This window comes from Pygoscelis adeliae, unplaced genomic scaffold, assembly GCF_000699105.1.
Source record: "Pygoscelis adeliae isolate BGI_AS28 unplaced genomic scaffold, ASM69910v1 Scaffold126, whole genome shotgun sequence".
Taxonomy (NCBI): domain Eukaryota; kingdom Metazoa; phylum Chordata; class Aves; order Sphenisciformes; family Spheniscidae; genus Pygoscelis; species Pygoscelis adeliae.
In genome coordinates this window covers 1,672-23,701 of record NW_008824896.1, presented here as the reverse complement: position 1 = coordinate 23,701, position 22,030 = coordinate 1,672, and the positions used below count along the sequence as shown (strand labels likewise).

The window sequence follows — 22,030 nt, the reverse complement described above, 5'->3', positions numbered from 1 at the left end:
TTCTTTCCCCCTTCTTAAATATGTTATCACAGAGGCGCTACCACCATCACCGATGGGCTCAGCCTTGGTCAGCAGCAGGTCCGTCTTGGAGCCAGCTGGCATTGGCTCTGTCGGACATAGGGGAAGCTTCTAGCAGCTTCTCACAGAAGCCAGCCCTGTAGCCCCCCCGCTACCAAAACCTTGCCACGCAAACCCAATACAATGGAATATTTTCTTAGCTTAATGTATCGTGTCTAAGGGAACAATAATAGTGGGACTTCTGGAGGAGGGAACAGAGGAGAAATATCATCCATTTGGGTAGAGATGTCTTCAAAATTGTACTTACAGTAGATCTGTTTTTATTAAACTTAATCATGTCATAAAGTTCCTGGAACAAGGAGTGCAGTCTAAGGATTTAAATGTCTCGTGTAATTACTATTAAGAAAACAATTCTGATTCATTTCGCAGCATATTTATTTTGTGGCTGGGTTCTTTCATATAACTATTCAAGAAACGTGATTGAATATTATTTGGTATCAAATATATTTGTAATGTCAAGAGAGAAATGGAAGTCTCTTATAATATGGGGAACTTCCATCTTTGGCTGGGACGCATCATTTACCTAAACAAACAGACCAACCAACCTGTAGCTAAAGCATTGGCCCTTTTGATGCCAGTGAGATAGCTCAAAGTTAACTGACATTAACCTTCACAAGTTGGCACTAGTTCAAATCCAGTCCACGTGCAGGCACAGGGTATGGAATTTGTAATGCCACCTTTGAATTCAAATGATATTCCCATCAAATAATTTAGGCTAAAGTTCAGTGTAGAACAGTCTGTCATTCCTAACACAACAACCCCATAATGTGGACACAGGCTAGTATCATTTGACTGTTGCTAGTCCTCTAGTGTGTTTTCCTTATCATTTACCTAGAAAAGGCAAACAGCTACTGGTTGGGCTGTTCAATAAAGAGTAATTCTGAGAGACTCAACTTCTGTGGCACAAAGTCCTGCAGCAAAAGTGCTCTACACAAGGAATATATATATATGCTGCTGCTGTGAACAGAGCAATTGGAAATTTCAAAACACGTATTTTCACTTGAGGTCGAGTAACTTGTGTGAAGTACTGCAGTGTAGGTATGAGATAGTATGTAGCATTATGGTAAGGAAATGTCCAAAATAACTTGTGTTTTACCCTAACACAGTTAATGTGTCAAATGGTGTTGTGACTTTCTATATGAGTGTATGTATTAAATGAAGTCACCTATAAACAGGAAATTTGTTTAATGTACATTTCCAGGGAAGTGTTCCTACACAAAGCTGAATTTGTAAAAAGGGGGGAGGGAAGTGTGTGCTCTTTTCTTCCTGTTTCATATTTTATTTGCAACTATGTGGGCTTGTTAATTTTCTGGTTTTTAAGGCCAGTACGGATACAGGGAAATCTAGTAGGTTATGGCACGATAGATAGTAAAAGAAGTGAAAGCAAGCATCCAAGTGACACCCAACAGGTATGCTGCTGTAGTAGTAGGAACAGGTTCTGGAAAGAGGTAGAGATACCAGCTTATGGATCTTAAAACTGAAGAAGAAAGAAAAGGAGGAGTACTTGCACGGAGCTGAAAATGGCTGGCAGTGTTTTCAGGAAAGGAGAACTTGGTTCAATTCGGTTATGAAGGATGGCACCCAGCCGTCTGTTTCCTTACGTTTCCTGCTGCTGATAGTGGGAATGGTTGAACTGAGGTTAGCAGCAGAACAACTGTTTAAAAAATGTGATAATGTTGGAAAGGACTAAAATCCTTAACTCACAGACGTCATACTGCAAATAAGGAAATTTTTTGTGTTGAATAATTAGCCCAATTTCTTTTAACAGAAAGTGCTCAGTCTTTTCATTTTATATATATTCCACAACACGCTACTTATCCAATTGAACATTTCTCTTCGGCTGTTCCAGAAGAGGAAAATTCAAGAAAGTATTTTGTCAGTCTTATTATAACTGTTTTCTAAGTTTAAGAGTTTTAAGAGTTGGTTTTAATTCTGCTTATAGCAGTTCTTAAATATATATATATATATATATGCAATATGCTGTATCTGCCTGTTCTGGCAATAATAGGCTCTAAATGGTAAGGGAGGTGTTATCCTGAGAAAGTATATCTATATTGCAGCCAAAAACAAGTACAAAGAAAATACAGGTAAGTAAGATAAGATTCTAAGTCAGAAACGCTCACATAAGAGCACAGTTCCATAGTGGTACCAAGATGGAGCTGGTGATTATATACAATTGAATTAGTATATGATTTGCTTTCAGCAGGTTTTAGGGAAGAAAATAATTTTGTACTCTGAGACGTGAGGTAATTTTTTTTCCTATTCAAATGTGTTCATAATCTCTCCTAATCATTAGAAACTAAGTGGTTTAGCGTACTGGTCCTTCGAAGTTACAGAAACTGAATCTGCATGCTGCAGAACAACCACTTTAAAACTGTGTGTTTCGAAGGTCTTGTTTCTCTCTGATTCTGAAGTGAATGAAAACAACTCCTAAGGATTTGTTCTTTGGTAAAACAGAGCGATTATTCTCTCATCCAGAATCTTTTGGATTATTTTTAATTTGGACGAAGGAATCCTTCATCAGTGGAATATCCAAGTCTTTACTGTGTAAATGCCATTTTCCTCACTTCCTTGTGAGGCATGTGCCTCACGATCCCTCATTAAATAGCAACAGAATAAAAGCTTTTATCTTGAACTCCCTTATATTCAGTGCAGTTTCTCACTGTTACAACGAGCTGCTAGCATTCAAAGTGAATGCTTGTTAGTTTTGAAATGACTGTACTACTTCTGTGACCAATTACCCGAGACATCTTGATGCAGTAATCTTCGGAAAATAAACATGTATTTAAGACACGAGGAGAATCCTTTCCCTTTCCTTTTCCCACATTCTGAGTATGATTGTAGCAATGAACAGCTAGAGGATTAAAGCTCTTTAGCTATGCAGGCCGTCATTTGTAATACGGCATTAATCTGATTTCTTATTGAAGGAAAAGCACAGTCCTTTTTTTCTGTAGCATCCAAATGTTATGCTTTCTGATGCATGTCAGTACTTTTCGTGTATGCCACAGTATACTCATCTGTCAGGCTCGCCAGCTGGTGGCAGTATTTTACAGTTTGACATTAATCATTTAGTTACATCATGTAGAGACTGCACCTGAATTAACATTTAGTAAGCTGAGCTGATAAAAAATCAAATCTCTCTCCTTTCATTTTCTGAGCATCAGAAAATACAGGGAAGCACTGGGGCGTGAAAAGAACTCCAGTGTTGAAAAAGGCAGCATAGAAAACTGTGGTTTAGAACAACTCAAAAAACAACATTGATATTTTCATTTTAAAAATCCCAGTTAAGACCATTAATTGAGAATGACAGAGGAAAATGTATCATTCCAGTGCCAGCATACTTTCCGAACCCTTTTGTCATCAACTAGTTAGTTTCTTTCTTGGAAATTACAAAGTAAACATTAAAATCTTCACATATACTAAGAAAAAAATATCAATAATAAGCTTTCTTTCATATTTTAACATTTCAGTAATTATTTCCTTAATCTTCTCTTTCTGATCTTGCTACCTTAGCAAAAACGGCTAAATGCATGCTTTATTTTGGAATTAGCAAACTAAGACAAGTATTAAAATATGTGATTGTGGAGAAATCAGGCTCTAGATTAACTACTGTTGTATTTGCTAACTACTGAAAAGGCAGGGAAGAGTACATGTTAACTGGAAATGCAAGAATGAACCACAGGGTTTTAAAATAGATCCATATCCAAACTTTCTTTTTGAGGGTTCATCTACTCACAGAGTGTGATTCATAACAGCACTTAAGGTCAACACTTAGGTTATTGAACTTTCATCTGGGTGACCGTTAAAAACATGTTGCTTAATGCCAGAGGAAAGCCATAGTTTTGATCAGGAAGGTGTATAAAATTCAAATTGAAATGGGTAGAAAATAGTGAGAAACAATAATGTATTTGTTACTGCTTGTGTTTCCTAGCCAGTGCATTTTAGAGAGATTCACTTCAGTACATATATTATCTTAAAAACAGTACTTTTATATTTTGTTCCTTGAACTCAGGTGAATGTGAGCAGCATTTCTAATGGTGCTTATGAGTTCTTACACTCTTCTCACTGCATGTTATCAAGTGATAACTGTATATTACACAAACAAGACAGTTGTAATTCTTGGTTATTTCTGTTGCCGCCTTTCAGTCTCAACGCTGTTTGTGTCAGTCTGTGCCCAACAGATTAGGGAGAAGCATACCAGTTCCAATGGCAGGGACAGCAGATGATGCTATTAATTCAAGCAGTTGATACAGAGGCTCCCTAGATTTAAAAAAAAAAAGTGTCAAAAATTACCTTGGCTAAGGAGGGTTATTTGTTATCTTTATATCATTCTGTATCTGGAGTGAAAAAGACCTCCTGGGCCAAAGAAATGCTTCTCTGCTATATTATGCCATTATGTGACATGGCATCCATTTCATAAACTAGTAACAGCAGCAATATCGCTGGTGGAAGGCCATTTCCCTTATTCTGGTTTAGATTTATTACTGATCATTTTACACTCCTCTACTCTTATATCAGCATTGTCCTTTATCTTAAATAGTCCCCTTCCAGCGACACTCATGCAGGTGTTTATCACCTTGAAGTATTTATAGATACCATTCATATTGTTTACTAAATAAACCAATACTCTTAGTTGTCTTGAACGCTAGAGCATCTTAGTAGTTCTCTTCTGCATCTCCTCAATTCTGTATTAATCTTTTTAGAGGTGATGATGACCGGATCTTTAAGAGAGGTCATACTGTCTTTTTTGTATTAGTGTTGCATTTGCTTACGTCTAAAAAATCTACTTTATCTGATAACTATGAGGATTGTATTGTTCTCGTATGTTTATATGGAATAGTATTCATGACTAACCAGGGAGTTCCACAAATACTATTTCACCACCTTAGATGTGGATTTGTGTAAGAGCACAAATTTTGAATAAAATTATGCTGTACTTCTGTATACATTTACATTTCACTTCTTAATGAACATATAGTGAATTGTAGCTTTTCTTTTTTCACTTTCAAGACATTATGTTCTTTGGATAGACATCTGACCTAACCTGTCTCAGATTCTGTCCATCATTTATCTCCTGAATTACCACTTGCACCAACCCAGAACTTTAAAATCAGATCTGACATTTTGTTCTGTGTTAAAGGCATAGCTCAAAAATTTGTGCTGATGAGAAGTGGACATACCCAAAGATAGCCAGAGCAGTCATCCATTTTTGTGCACCTTAGATCCTGCTGTTCATGGGTAAGTTATACCTATTCCTTCAGGGAGCTGTGTGGCTTGCAGTGTAAACCGAAGCGGCCAGTGTGACATCCCTTGAGATTTGCCTCCCTTTATCACCTGCTTCTGAAATTATCACTTGCTGCTATCTAGTCTGGGGCATTAGTGTTTAAAAAGTAGCATAGTCTTTTAAGAAAACAAACAAGGAAAAAGCCAAAGGGTTCAAGTCATAACAGCAAGTAACGAAATAAGTTTTATCAGTCAAATGAAAACAAGCAGCATAAGAGGAACAGTTAGGTTGAACAACTGAACTCTTCCATATCTAACTGAAATAAGATACTGATATTTTGTATAATCTTACTAGCTAAACATCCAAGGATGTCAATAAAGACTGGACAGGTGCTTATTTTAGGTAAAACTTGCATATTGTCAATGCAGATAATGAAAAAATGTGAATTGCCTTTCAGTTGCGGATGAAATTGTGACAATTATTATAACTTTTTGAGAGGTATCACATGAGAAGTGCACTTGAGTGTGTAGGCAACAGAGCTTAGGCCATGTCTCCAAGAGATAAAACAGCTATTTCATTCTCTCTCTGCATACCGTCACTCATACTTGCATTTGCAGTGACTTGAGGAGCCTGAACTGATTTTTAAATTAGCACTGCTTTAAGCCGGAGGTTGGATGAAGTGACATAGAGAGTTCCCTTCCAACCTAAACTGGTTTTGGTTCTAGGCGATCTGGTTTAGTCCACTCTGTAAGTACAGTAAATCCTCAAAAGGCTTTTTTCAAGATAAAAAAGACGTGTCCACATTAGACTCTAAGACAAAATAGATGTTGCCCTTTATACCAAATTTTTTATAGCTTCTTTATGTAGCTGATCCCAGGATCAGCCCCGAATCTTCTGGTGCAGAAGTGGATCCTGACTCTTTGGTGCTAGAGATCAGAGCCGACTGTTCTTTTTTCAAGGTTTTCTCCATTAGGCAGAGGACAAGAAGTTCACTTTTTAAGAGGCTCTCAGATCACTGCTTTTATATTTCTAGTTCCTAAATCGAGGAGGTCCTTAAACTGTAGGTTTTGCTGGGCTGAAGAATTCCCCCCCCAAACCCACTCCCCCCACCACAGAAAAACAGTAGGTGGTGACTTGTTGGAGATTATTTCTTTAGAAAGAGAAATCTGTACCTGAAAATGTCCAGAATCAATCAACTTCCAGACTATTGATTTTCTAGCCCAAATATAACCAGTTTTCTATTTTTAATGTCCACCTTTATTTGCATGCTAAAAATCCATCCTGTCCCGACTAGTTACTTTCTTAGCTCATTTGATCTTCTCCTCACACCTAAAATCAGTTCAATTTCTATTAGCTGAATGTTCACCGTAAATTTTCAATTTTGAGGTGTTCTCTTTTTAAAGGAGTAGAAGACTGAAAGCAGAGAGAGCATGAAATTTGTTGGACTGCATTTCTTTAGCAGCACTGAACCCTGATTTATATATTAATGCCACTTCCCCATTATACTGTTTGTTCATAATTTCTAGCTATTGGAAACTGGAGATGGTGTTTTCAGGACTACATATAGTTCTGATATATATATATATAAAAAAATTTTTTTTCAGTATCCTCTATATGACTCATGTACCTAGCAAATCTTGTGATTCTGTGGGAAATTTTTTTCTTAAGTATGTAATTGAAGTAAATAAAACCATGAAAATAGTCATTCCAGATCAGACTTGTAGGCTTATCTACCCCAGTATCTTGTTGCCAACAGTGGATACACAGGAAAGACTGTAAGAACAGGGCAATGATACTCCTTTTTTCTCTAGCAGTTTGTGTCTCGGGGACATTCTGAGAAAGTAGTCGTCTCATGTTTAATAACTCAGTAATTGTTATTCCATGGGTTTGTCTGGTGACTTTCTGAACACATGAAACTAGTAGCCACAGAGATTTTCTCAGCTTAATTATGGATTGTGTGAAGATGTGCTTCGTTTTGTTTGCTTTGAATCTGTCACCTCTGAGTTTTATGTGAGGTTCCTGGTTCCTGTGTTGAAGGCATTTTGGACAGTTGGTACCTCTTCACTTTCTCCACGCCACTCATGATGGCATTCTCTGTTTAGATCTCTATTCCTTTCCTATTATTTCTTACTATTTGATTTATTTTGTTGACCTCTGCTGTGCACTGAGCTGATATTTTCATAGAACTGTCCACAGTGACTCCAAGATTGATTACTGAGTAGCTTGTCAGCTCAGTCTATCATTTATATGTGAAATTGATACTATTCTCCATATGCATCAATTTACATTTATCTACATTGACTTTCATTTACCATACTATTGCCCAGTCATTCCGTCTCTTACGGTCCTTCTGCAATTCTTTACTGTATGCCTCTGTCTTTAAAACCCTGAATAATTTAGTAGCATTTGCAAACACGGTCAGCTCACGATTCACCCTCTTTTCCAAGCCATTTAAGAATGGTCCAACAAGCACGGACCCCAGCACAGATTGCTGATGTAATCTACTATGAAAACTAATTATCTTATTGTGTTCTTCCTAATAATGATAAAGATGTAAACTTCACTAAATCCAGATTACATAGTTGTGATTAGACCTGAAGAACAGAAAGGACAAAGTAATTTCTGATAAGGTGAGAGGTGAAGCTCTTATTGTGGGCATGATGTAATTCATATGGATTTTCACAGTTGTTCTGGTGCAGAATTTGTCTTATCCTTTTATAGGAATAAACTTGAAAGAGAACTCTCTTCTTTCTTCTTCCAGTTTTAGATTCTATTTAGCTTTTCAAAGTCAGTAATCTTTGCCATTAAAATGTTAAAGGCAATCCAATTCCTTTTTTTCTTTTTTTTTTAAGATAAGTTGATACAGAAAAGAGAGATGTTATCATACATCGGCATTGATCAATTAGCAATTTCATTTCAGCAATTATGAAAACCTTCAGTTTATCTCAGTACTGACCTTGCAGTACTGTGCCCCATTATCGTAAAAATTTTATATTCTTGTCAACACAAAGCACAGGATAGGAAGCAAGACTAGCGGTGCTTTTGCAGGAAGGACAGGGGCAGAGGGAGGACATGGAAAAGGCTGGGCCGCTCGCACAGGGAGAATGTGGGCAGTCAGAGGAAGCAGAGAGAGAGAAAGAAATCTGTGGTGGTCACATAGGCTTGTAAGTTTAAAATTATGCAAGGTGGGCAGGTTGCCAGTTTTTACAGCAAGTTGTCATGCCTTGTTAAACATGCAAGTGAGAACGGTTATCTGGGAACTAAACCAGTATGAACACCTAAAACTAACATGTTTGTGTTCAGGCTTTGTGCACTCTTGGCAAAATATTAAAGATAGACTCTGCACTATCATGATGACACATACTTTTTTGCCCATAGCAAACAGTCCAAGAAGCACAAAGCTCTCACTTTGACCATCATAAAATAGTAGATAGAAACCCATCGTTTTCCTTGGAATCCCATGAGCCTTCCCCAAATATTTTCTCAGTTTATATGTACATATGTGTGTGTGTATATATGTATGTTCCATAAAAAGGGGGTCACCTCTACTTTGGCATATTTTAAAGTACAGAGTTTTATAAATGACCCCCCATAAAGATCCTTGGTATCTTGTTACAAAATTCAGAAAATACAAATAATTTCAAGTCATATTCTATATGATTTTATTTGCTTTGAGAATATTTTGCCATTAATCACTTCATCTGAGTTCAGTGGACATCAGCTGTATGTGTCTGAGTGGATCTTAACTGTATCAATACCATGTGAGCAAACAGACATTTCATGGATAGGAAGGCCAGAAACAGAATTTAACTGTACTTAAAGACCAGATAGCCTGCAATATGGAAGTCAAAGCATGAGTAATACGTGTTTACCCTAAGACATTCTACTTAGTGTGCAAGTTTGGGCCATTTTCAGTTTTTATGTTGACTTCGGTCAGGCCCTCCTGAAGAATGCAGGACAGTAATCTAATGGCATCAATAAGAGTATTGAAGCCTACATGAAGGAAAAATCACAATTCCGGTCAGACATGGATAAAAATAAAATGTCGTATTCAGTTAGGATGTAGAAGTGGCTAAGAATGGTAGGGAGTGTAAAAAGTCTCAAACTGCAAATCTGAATGACAGAATTGTCCTGTGTGAAAGGAGTTCCTGAAAAACACGGAGCATTGGATTTCAGCTGATAATTAAGGGTTTTTTTGTCAAGCCTTGGAATTTTTTTTTGTTTTAGAGACCTCTTTTTAAACAAGAAATCTAGGCCTGATGTAAAAATTGTAATGACAGTAGTAGACCACATCCCTTGGGAAGCTAATCCTGTAGTTAATTTTCCTCATTACTAAAAATTTGCACCTTATTTATAACCTGAATTCATCTGGTTTTAGCCTCTAACTATTGGATCCTATTATAACTTTCTAGAATTAAAGCCTTTATTTAATAATCACTTCATTCCATTTTTCATAAGCCCAGACCTTACCCAAAATTAACCAAACCTGAATTTTTATAAGTATGAGAGTTAGCTACTAGCTTATTAAAGTCTGATATATGCAAGGAAGAATTTAAGGCTTTTTACATGGATGGTGCTCTGAATTATCTGTCCTCTTGCCTGTTTTGCCCACAAGTCACCAGTGACTCTGCCCATTCATCTCTATGCTTCTAGTCAGTTCTGTGACTTGCTTCCCAATACAGACAGTATAATGCTCTTATTTCTTCCTTTTTAATGTTTTGAGCAATGTTTTCATTCTCATGTGGAAGATAGAACCTGATGTTTCTAGACTATCACTTTTACCAGCGTGTGTTTAAGTTAGATGGAAACACTTCAAAATTTCAGAAAAACCATGAAAAGCTACTTCCTTTCCTTTAAACCCTTTCACCCTACAAACATACAGTCTGGTAAGCTGAAAATTTAACCTGTGATAGATAACTGATCAGCATTGTGGTGTTTACCTGTACACATAATAACAAACTAGGTAATAAACCAGTATCTCTGGAACTGCATGCTGACGGAGTTTGGAAAGTATAGGAGAGTTCCCATCACGATCTTCACTATAATCTTAAACTGGAATGAAACGTGTGTTGGTTATGGTTTCTTTTTTCTTAAGAGAGTTGTGTATAGCTTCTCTTGAAAAGGACCTCAGTAAATACCCCTAATCTCAGCCTAGACAGAATTGCTGTAGCCTCCACCTCTTCAGAACCCTGCTCTGTGGTGTAGTCCATACGGAAGATTTTCATCTGCAAAATAGCATTTCACAACCTGAGATACTTAAATCAGCTTTCAGAAGACCACCTGTATTAAACAGCTTACTCAGTATTGCACAAAATTTGCAGGTGCTTTAGTTGACTTAAATCCCATATCACCAGAGGATAAATCGTTGAGGCCTCATTGTCATCGTCTGTCATCTTTGACCTATGACTTCTGTTGGTTCTGCTTTAACCAGTTTCCCACCTGCTTTGTGTGTCACCGTGAGCCAAGGTGACCTGTGTGGATGGGGCTCTTTTTGGTAATAATGTCATTTAAAAAAAAAAAAATTCTTATCCAAGAAAATTTACCGGTATTTGAAAGGAGTCCACTATGGGTGGTGTATCAGACTGAATGCAATTAATTAATTTTTCTAATTGTCTCTGCTTTTTGTAGTACTTATCTAGGCTTGTTCATGGTAAATTAAAATGATTTTCATGTTTTAACTACTCATGAACATATTTATTATTTCAATTCAATGACCCCATGCTATTGATTTTTACTTGGCATTAGTATTTTAACTAAGTACTTCTAATGTTTTTTCCTGACATATTAGACAGATTATGTTTAGAGCTTAAATATGATTTGTAGAAGTGTTTGCAATTAATGTGTTTTAGATCCATAGAGCTCCTCACAGTATTTTAAATTACCACCTTTCTGTATGTTAGATACGTGTGGAATATTACCGTCTGCTCCAATCGGAAATGTGTATTGTTCTGTTATATAGTTCATTTTATAACTAGGCAATTCAAAAATGAAGCAGGATAAAAGCATGCTTTCTAAAACACAGACCTATGAAATGAAGTAATACCTGCTAGGCTGTCTTTACCCAGATGGCAGAGGCACCTGGCCTGTTCCCTGCACAGGAGCCATGCAAGGCAATCTAAGGTGTGACATCATAGCATTTTCCTTACAAATGTGCAGTTAATTTCTAGAATCAATTCAAATACATGTGCTGACATCATTCCCTCCCTGCCCATCATCTCCAGATTTAGAAATGCCTCCTGAGAACACAGCACTGGAAATTATCGTTTTTTAAATTATTTAATTCAATCCTGCACAAACTGTGCAAAGATGGGCTACGGCTTCTCAGAAGCTGCCTGCTGCTCTCTCCTCACCAGCAGTCCATCAAGATGTCCTTGCCCCTCTTCCATTCATCACCCAGGAGGGATGAGTGTCTTCTGCCCTACCTGCCTGTCTCCGGGTTGCACTGAGTCTGTATTTGCATTATTCAGAAGCAGATCGAATACAAGTCATTATATCGGCTGGCAGGCCGGTTCCTTCCTAACCATTGAACGTTAGAGGATGCAGTTCAGATGCTATAAGCCTGGGATTCAATAGCAAAACCCATCACAGCTGAATTGATTTAAGGTAGATGGGGAGGGGGAGCTCAGCTGTCCAGCCGCTCACTATTGGCTTCTTATTACAGCATTCTCCCCCGAGACGCTCTCTGCATGCTCATTCACCCCCTCCTCCTCCTCCTCCCAGCCCCCTCCTTGCCTACCCCTTCATTACTGATTCACAGCCGCCACGCTTGTCACGAATCAGAGATTGCAATGAGCTCATCCTTTTCTCTTTGCAGCTTCAGAACTGCCCTGGCTTTATTGCTCTTATTGCTGCTGCTGTCTGCTGGCACACACATCCACAGACACTGAGCCCTGAAAGCTCTCCATTGCTTTTCTCACATCTGAGCTTCCCTGCACTCATTTTCTGCCATTTTCCTGCTTTTTAGGTACATTTTTAGATCCATGTTTTCTCTGGTTTGTTTTTCAAATCTACTTTGGACTCTGGCTGAGCCAGCACGGTGGATCATATTTTTCCTTGATTCTTAGCAAAGATGCTTTTCTCTTTCTGAGAGACTGACGGGCGTTGCTGTAGGCGGCCATCCGAGCCCATTTCAAAGATCTGAGGCTGGGTCTCCTAATCTTGCACTTCTTGAAATTACGGTTCAAAGCCTGTTCTTCTCACTCTGGATACTTACTACTTACTGCTCATGGAAGAAGGGGTACCTTGCAAAACCCCAGCTGCCAAGCTCACACCACCTGTCAAAAAGTCCCAGGACATGCATGATGAGAGAAGCAAGCTGGTGAATGAGTATGCATGTCGGGTGCTGGAACTTCTGGGAATGGGGCATCGCCTATTTGTGCCTCGGCTGCTTGCGGTGAGATCACATTTTCTTGAAATTAATTCATTGCGAATTATTTTCCCACCCCCCCCCCCCACCCCCCCCCCCCCCCCCCCCCCGGATTCTTGACACTGAATGAAGGCATGAGAGGTCTCTTATTTTTCTCTCTCGGCTTCTCATAATCCGTCTCCTAAGCACTGAGTCTTTCTTTTTCATGTTAGCTCGGGAGGGCTGGATGCTAGTCCTGCTAATGGGGATCGGTGCCACTCCTTAACTAGCTTGAAGGGTTCACAACCAAGGCTGCGTTGTAAAAAAAATAATCTTTCCTAAAGCCATGAATGCTTTTGTTCTCAGTCCTGTAATGATTTCAAATAAGCAGCGTGTCCGGTCTACTTCTAGATACTGATGGAAAGTGCATTAATGCTCAGCATTTCAAATTTTATACTTGTGACATCAAAGGTTAGTTTTAAGCGTTCATAAAAATTCAAGCTATATTTTTCGTTTTCTGCTGTTTCTGTGTTTGATTTTGAAAAGGCAGTTGACATTATGTAAAAAAGTTTAAAATACATATGTAGAATTATCTGGGAAATAAATTGTTAAAGGTGTTTTTATCCATCATAGCAAATGCTATCTGTATGCGAAATGGCCTGAAATTGCTGTGGCATGTTAGAGTACAGAGAAGTATGCTTTTATCATTTCTACTGCTGTACAAAGCAGACTCAAAACCACAAAATAGTGGCTAATCCAGAAGTCAGTACATAGTCCTAGCTGGGTCTGCTCTGCGGTACCGTAACTAAACCTGGCTGCAGCTCGGAGGTACACTTGGTCGATGGCCTTGTACACCAGAATGTCATTTTTATGTGATGCATGTGAAGACAGTTCTTTACTGATCCCATCCCATTTTCTAGTGGGATGGTGCCTTTCCTTTATTTCCATACCCTGTGCAGTCCTATACTGTAGTTACATATAGTGACCTGTCTTGCATTTGCGTTGTGCTGCTGAAACCTATCTCCGTGTTCTGCAGTACTCTCACATAAGTGAATGTGCTCTGCGTATTATAGAATGTTCAGTGTTAAAAAAAAAAAAAAAAGTGGGTGGTTGAACCAGTGTGTCCCTGTGCTGTGAGATGTTGAGATGTTAGATAAAAACAAAAAAAATCACAAACTCTCTGATTGCTAGTAAAGTGCAGGTGAATTTGGATATCTAGTCACTTGCAGAATTGAGTATAGTGGCTAATCATGCATGGTTGAATCTCTTGTATGTGTAAGCGTTATTCCAGTTTACCTCCAAGTATACCTAAACACTCATCCATCCCATCCTGCTGATGGTCTCTTGGGCAAGGACTGCCAAATCATTCTGAATTGTTTTGTGATGAGCTCTAAGGAAAGCAGAGGCAAAACCACTAAGCTCTTTTTCACTTGATTTAATCAAGCTTTGTATCTGGCCCTCCAGATGGAGAATACCAGGAAATTTAACATACTTCATCACCCAGGCAGCTTAGCTTTGCTGAATGATGTAATATTGTTTATTAAAAAAGAAAAAAAGAGGGGGGAAAAGGCAAAACAATACAAATAATGCTTGTGTTATTAGAGAGTCTTGACTTGTGGAGTCAGTGTGATTTCCTGTCAGGTTTTATTAGCTAAATATACGTCTTCTGACATATATCCCTTTTGACATATTCCTCTTCCATAGAGGAAGAGAGACTGTGATTCTGATGATTTTTTAAAAACAAGAAATCTCTGAGGACCAAGAATTTGTACTTTAATCAGAACTGAAGATACTTCAAAATCTCGGTGTTTCGTAAGATTAAGAATTAGATTCTTTTTTACATGCATAAGCTTCTCCCTCTGCTGTGGTTTTGGGAATAAATGCCTAGGATGGGCAGAATATATGCCATTGTAGTGTTATGTGAGAAATATAATCTATAACCTTTATGCCAGCCTTACAAAAATTCAGATCACCTACTCACTGTATCAGCTAACTGCGATGATGGGCAAGTGAAACAGCACTAATTCTGTGTGGGTTTATCCCCTTTGGGATGACTATGGGTGAATGAAGCTAGTTGATTTTGTGTTTGCGCTTATCCACATTCATCGGTATTTTATGTGGCAGAATTAACATTGCCTTTCTAAGTCTGGAGCTACATATAAACGCAGTGGTGAAATTTTGAGCAGAGGGATACTACTGGGTGTACACAAGATTATTGCCATATTTATGGATGCCAACTCATTGCGCACAAAACCAAAGCTATTTTTTTTCCATAATGCTTTTGTACCAAACAGTGTTTTATAGAGAACACAGATTTTATTTAGGAAAAAATGTGTTTGACAGTATAGCTTTCACAGTAAAGAAATGGACATAAGCAATGCCGCTAAAAGGAGCCTTTTGATGTATTGTGCTAGAAGTGCGTGCCAGTGTAACTGTGGCAGTGTAGCTTTACCCATCAAACTTTCTCGGGCCTGGATCCCAAGTTTATCCACCCTCGCGCTCCTTGGCAGCACAGAAGGTCAACTTCATCCTCTTGGAGTCACTGAACAGCTGTCAGGTCTGTGGCTCGTGTTTAAGGGCAGCGCAGTGCACAGTTGTGCAACATGCAGCATTGCGGTCTTGTTGCTACTAGTGGAAGAGGAACTATCAGGTTAGAAAAAATAGCTCACATACCTTGATTTTACATTGCATATCTCCTTAAAAGAACTTAAAACCATATCTGTGTGTGTTATGATTAAATATTATGTTCTGAAAAATTAATGTGAGGATACTTGTAAACATTTTGAATTTACCAGTGGCAAGTTAAATAGTGGAGTAGAGTATGGCAAGATTCTTTTCAGCCTTTAACTTGGTCTTGTTCCTGACACATGTTAATTAAAGGGTAAAATAGGCAGTTTATGCTCACTGACATTCTGTAGAAATTCTAAATATACATACTGTGTACATAGAATTCTATGGAAATTAGTAATTTTTATCTGTATGAAGGAGGAAGAATTAAATTAAGGAAATGTAGTGTGGTTGATCTAAAATTTCTTCTGCTGTATTAGTTCCCAGGTGGGAACAGGAGTTGTAGTTGATATAGTCAGTAATAAGTGAGACTGCAGAATTAATTGAAGACAGAGAAATTAAATTAAAGAAATAAGCCAAGGATTTGTCCTTTGTCTTAATCACATTTCCCTAAATATTTTGGGGAAAGTAGTAGTAACATTATTTACTTTAAAAAAAAAATCGCAATTAACATCATTTAAGCATCTCAAATTCCATTCCTGTTTTTTGAACGTTTAGCAGTTTTCCCGAACTTTACCTTTAGATTTGAAAGCTTCCCTAGTACTTCTGGGAAAGGGCTTTCCCTTAGTTTCAACTAATCCATACAAGATAATTTTACGAATATATTGAAATACGTAAGCGATGTGGGAAGTACATTCGAGGGCATATTTAGTCAAACCCTAAAAGGCAAGCTGAGACTTTTGGACATAGTTCTCAGTGCGTTTCCTCTTTTGCCTGGTTTTAAAAAAATATTTTAACCAAAAATATGATTATTTGAAAATTACATCTAGAATAATAAAAAAATGCCCTGAAGTCCCCAAATGCAGACAAATGCAACGCATCTGCCAAACTTTAATTATTGGTTCATTAAACTTTCAGATGGTTTAGTGAAATAAGTTGTTGATGAGTTGTACAAGCTGAGCGACATGAACCAATGAATTTACAAATCTCTGCCTGTCAAACAGCTGCCAAAAGGTTCCTGAGATGTCTTTATGATTTATTGATTAAAATCACAAAATGTCAAGAAATGTGAATCTTAGGATGCAGACATTGCTATTTTAAAATTTTTTTTTGTACTGCATACACAGACACATACACACACACACTGGTTTTATGTTGCTTCCTGGTTTTGATCAGTACCTGAAGAGGTTAGTTCGCAGAAAATATGCAAGCCGGTTAACGTTGCTCTCAGAATGTTATTTTGATTCGTGATTTTAATAGTGCAACTAATTTTTTGATCAACAGATTATTTTAACGAAATTAAAATATTCAGCAAAGTAGAAAGAGCTGAACAGTATAGGCTCTACCAGTCATTTTATCAAATTATATGATGTGATGGTTTCTAATTTTTTGTAACTATAAACTTAGTTCAGTAAATTGTCACATATGTTCTTATTTCCATGAGTCACCATTATTCTTATGGGATTTTCATCGACTAAAGATTTTCCAGGGTTGAGACCTCAAAATTCTCAATAGTTACAATTTTATGAGAGTAATTTGTTTGGGGGCTGTTAAAATGTTATTATAACGGTGATTCAAGCAGAAGCCTAGGAGAATTAAATCTGACTTTAAATGTTTTACATGTAATTGCTGTTTTTCTGACATACTTGCCTCTGTCTTTTTTGTATTTATTTTTAAGTGAAGTGCTATGGACATAATGGGTAGGTGCATCTGCTTTTCTAAAGTTTAGCAGGGTAATTTCATTGTTGATTATTACTTTTTTTTTTAGGGTTTTTTCTCCTCTGATTTCTAACATAAATTCCAAAACACTCAGTACATAATATTAATTTAAGAAAAATAAATTAAATACAAAATTAAAATAAAAATGTCTAGGCAGGACCTCTAGGAAGGATACTTGCTTAAAATTAGGATAGCTCAGCTCCTAATGAAATGCCAAAACTTTGGCAAAAAGTGTGTTTGGTGTTTGTTTTGTGCTGGGAGCAACTGTCCAGAAGTCTTAATTGAAAACACCCTCCCACTCTGTTGGAAGCACGTACCAGTCAGCCTGTCTTGGAGATTACCCCGTCTTTCAGCACTGCAGTATGTGAGCACCTTACGTGTAAAACCAAGAAAAGCAGCAACATGGGTTTCACAGGTTGGCTGGTGTGCCTTTACACCCGGGGTCACAGTTGTGTTCGGGGCGGGTTTCAGAGGAGGATGGGAGAGGCTGCCACAGCGTGAGGAAGAGGAGGGAACTGGAAATGCAGGAGAGCTTGTCTCCAAAGAAGGCAAATTTGCAATGTAATAGGGAAATCTATTTGAATTGTGTAGCGATTACAGCTGTCAGCATCACTGAGAGGGAAGGATAGAAATTGCTTTCGAGTAAGCTGGTTATCAAACCATTTACTGCTTTTTGATAAGCATTACCCAGCTGAACTTTGCCCAGAAGCAGCTTGGTTGCCAGCACAGGTTTTGGCAGTGATGCTGTGTGCTGCCTGTGTCACAGGCTGCAGCCACCATGCTCTACAACTTGCAGGTAATCTTAAATATAACCCGTTGTGGATATGAAATGGTGATCTAGTCTCAAGTGTGGCAAAAGCATATATAACCTCAGTAAAACTTGTCCAGGAGAAATACGATGTTGGGAAGAGGAAGTGGATGCGTTGGCCGTAGCTGCATTCAGGAGTGGGTCTGATTCATTAGATACCCAACTGCACCAGCTTTCTGTCAACATTACATCATCTTGTCTGATTGAGTCTCAGCCAAAGAGTCCTCCTGTCAATTTTTTTGTGGACAGAATCAGATGTGATAGTTTGTAAAGCTGAACATTTTTCATCAGCATCCTGAAGGCAGGTTGTCTTGCGTCCCTGCAGTGATGACCCAGCAGCTTCCTTGGCTGTGACTGAAGGGAGGATCAAATAGATCTTGAGGGAACTCTGAGGATTTTTATGACAGAAAGTTGTCTGCCTTAAAAATGCTGCAGCCATGGGGAAATGGATCCACTGAAGCTCCTCCAGTTGTAGCTGGAGTTTCCTCGCTCTTTCCTTGTGATTAATGTAGCAAAAACTACTATTGGAGTGCCCATTAGGGTATACAGTATAATAATCTCCAAAAATACATAGGGTGACAGGTGAACATGCACAATGTAGTTTTTGTCTTTATAGGCTCTTGATTGAGGAAATCAAAGGGCATATTGCTATGCCCTTTCCCAAAATGAAAGACTGGGCACAGAGCAGTGATGATTATCAGTGTTTGGGTGGCACACCTCTGATGTCAGCTCATGCTCTCCACTATCAGAGATACTGGATAACCATGAAAATAGCCCCTTAACTTCTGTTGCTGTTCCAAGTTTGGTACATAATTTAAAATCCCTTCAAAAACCCTTCTCCCTTCCCTCCACCAAATAAAAGTTTGGGTAAATTGCTATTTTTGATAGACCCTCTGGGTAGGGTGCTGTAGCATTTTCAGCAGAAATGTGGAATATGTCAGGCTAGGTTTGAGTATTACTGTTACGTGCTTCCAATATCTGCAGTACCGTATTCAAGTTCAGTTTGCTTTGGGAAACAATATTTTTGTTCTTTTAAGAAGGGCTTTTACATAGTAGATTTAATTATTCTCATGTAAATGAACTAGTGATGCTGGTTTGTAGGGTGCGTAGGGAGGATTTGTAAATACAAGTAAAATTTTCTCTGCATCGTAGTAAGAATTAAATTTATTTTTATTTATTTAAAACTAATTTAAGACCCAAGAGAAAGAATAGTATCTTCAAGCCTCACCTCTTGCATGTGAAAGGCTGCACAGTTTCTCCCAGTTCTCCTTGTGTAGAGCCAAATCCCTTGTGTTTGGCTGAAGTGTGGGTTCTGGAAAAAAACTTTAAAACTATGTGTATGTAATATACCTACTGCGTATAACAAGACAAAAAATGACAAAGGGCATTATTCATGAGGCAGTGGAGTATGCACACGTGAAAATATTGGTGGTGGTACTTGAGCAATTAATTCGGCAATTAACTTTAGCCAAAGGTACCTGTGCTGCTCCTGAGGTATTTGTAGTAATAACACTGTGTTACACAGCACCGGTCTCCATGATACTAGTCTGTACATTGACACATTTTTGTTCACTCTTTCTGGGTTAAAGATCTTGCAATTCACATTTTTGAGATGACATCCTAAATGTCTTGTCTGGGGACACGGTTTCTGTGAACCCTTTAAAGGAACTGTCCCAAGGCTTGGTATTTCGTATCTGCTAAATCTCTTGGTAAATCTGAAGATGAATATATATTTGTCCCTGTGAATCATATTACTCCATCAGTAGCAGAACTGGATTAATGTTGAATGTTTAACATTTTCTGACATGTTAGTTGATACCACACCGAGAGGTACAGTATCATGAGAGATGTAGAAATAAGCACGTAAAACATTTTCTGGCACAGTGTTCTTTGAGAAATTGTGTCACAGACTTCCGCACATTGACTTGCTGATGCCTCTTATGAGTCATATGCATTTCTGCTTCTGCTGTTCATGTCTGCAACCATATATATCTATATATACGTTGTCTTTTTAGGGCAGCATTATGAGAATCAGCAATGATCTAATGCACAAGCTCTCTGGAAAATATTATAAATTCTCCTAGGTTTTTGTTGTTTGCTTGGTTTTTGTTTTTCTTCTCGCTGAGGGACATCTTGACAGGCTGAGCCAGAATCCCTTTCTTACCCTGCAGGTATAGAAGGGTAAAATACATTAATGTGTTACAGTCCTCTGATAGTGCTGCTCTGCCTGGGATTCCTGGGATATGCTTTAGCCTCTGTTTTGTTTTATGAGATACGGGTTAGAGAGCTGATTTCAAGGAGGATGTTTTTGAGCTAATGTGACTATTGGTGGTTTGGAATACATTCAATAAATGACAAATCCAGTAACAGACCATGACTGCATGTTCTCAGTGTTTACAGTAGTTCCCTGTGTTTAATTGCAGACCTCAAAAGAGGACCTTCTACAAGCTGATTTTGAAGGAGCTTTAAAATTCTTCAGGGTTCAGTTGCCCAAGAGGTACAGAGCTGAAGAGAACGCCAGAAGACTGATGGAACAAGCTTGCAACATTAAGGTAAGGATGATCTTCATTTCTTCTCATTCACCCAGGGTTTCTACAGGAAGAGTAAGGTGCAAAATTAAGAATGGCAGTAGCGTGTGGAAAGTGAAGTAGTGAAAGCATTAGTTTATTACTTTTTATATATGTTTGTATATTTATACATGCATGCACATTTTTATATTTAAAGAAAGTAAAGCTCTGAGCTTTTCCCTCTTGTCTGCTTCAGTACAAGCTAATAATTAAAATAGAAAACTGATGCATGATCAAACAAATTGAATTATCAGAACTTGCTGATTCATTAATTGATTTATAAACACTGATTACACTAAACCAATTAATCAAATGTACGATAATAATGCAACCAAAGGTCACCTATTATTTGTTTTGACCAGAAGATATTTATTTGCTGAGCACTGCTGTATAATACAATTGTATGGGGGTCAAAACTTAGTTTTGTTTGTATATCAAGCTTATCAAGACAGAATATATTTTTATATTCTACCCTATCCAAGACCATGCTGTCAAAAGGCAGGCTTCTTTGAACGTCTAGAGCACGAGTATTGGGCTTGTAATGAACGATGGCAAATTAGAGAGCCTGACTGTAAATGGTTGAGGATGGAAATCTTCTGTTAAAAATGGCCACAGAGGTTCATAAAGCTGTCCTTTGAAAGGTCTGCTGTTTTTTCTGGGATTTTTTGTTGCAGTACGTATAGCTATGGATGGACTTAACATCTGATCTTGAAAAAAAGTGCTTTTGTTATTTCTTGGAGTGGGAGCACTGATGGGAAACGTGTGTTTGGTGTGGCCCAATAATGGGTTGAGAACATCCCATCAGAAAGAATGCTCCTCTAACGCTCCACCTTTTTTATCTCTCTCTCAATCTATTTATTAATCTACTTTTGTGCTGCTTAATTTCATAGTTGTTAAAGCAAGGGCTTTTTCCATACTGGTTAAAACTCTGATCTTGTGAAAGAGTGGGGCTTGCTGTACTAATGTTTGTTCCAGCCAGAAAAAAGATCTGTGCAAACGTTTTATTAAAATTGGACTCGAGAGCTGAGCTCTACTACCGAAAGAGAGTATTTGGGAGTAAAAGACTACAGTTTGACATTTAGTGTTTAGTCCTTTGCTCAGTTCTTGAAAATGAGTAATTTAAGGACTTACCAAGTACGATAAAATTATCTTTATATTGTTTACTCAGTCTGTATTTTTCTAATGAGAGGTTAAAATAGAAGTCTTCGTGCTACTTTTTGGAAGAGATATTTGTAAATTTTCTTGGGCCTAGCTTTCTCATTTTCTTGTGTAATATATTGTGTGCCACATGATGATATTTTTCATTAATTTTTCGACTTGCATTGGGTATGTATGTATATGATGTGTTTTGTTGGGAAAGTATTTTGCAATGCATTTAAGGCAGATGCATAGTGCATCGTATGGGTTCAGCACACGGGGCCATTCAAAAGCAGAGTATAAAATTCTGAACTGTTCATCGACGTGAATGGGAATGCGGCTGAAGGATTTGACAGTGAATCCACTGCCTATGCAGGATTTCGCACATTCTGGATTCCGTCCTGTAAGAGAAAAGCACAGATGAG

The 22,030-nt window shown here is 38.0% G+C and overlaps 1 protein-coding gene across 1 annotated transcript in view; it reads left to right on the top strand.

Annotated features, from left to right (window-relative positions):
• Positions 1-20,453, top strand: part of LOC103917507 (rab GTPase-activating protein 1-like) — a gene marked incomplete at its 3' end in the record, with an annotated part of 171,848 nt that extends 151,395 nt beyond the window's left edge. The window contains exon 18 of the mRNA XM_009324650.1: positions 20,325-20,453. Within this exon, the coding sequence (XP_009322925.1) occupies positions 20,325-20,453 (129 nt within the window). The remainder of the gene's footprint in view (positions 1-20,324) is intronic.
• Positions 20,454-22,030: the final 1,577 nt, after the last annotated feature.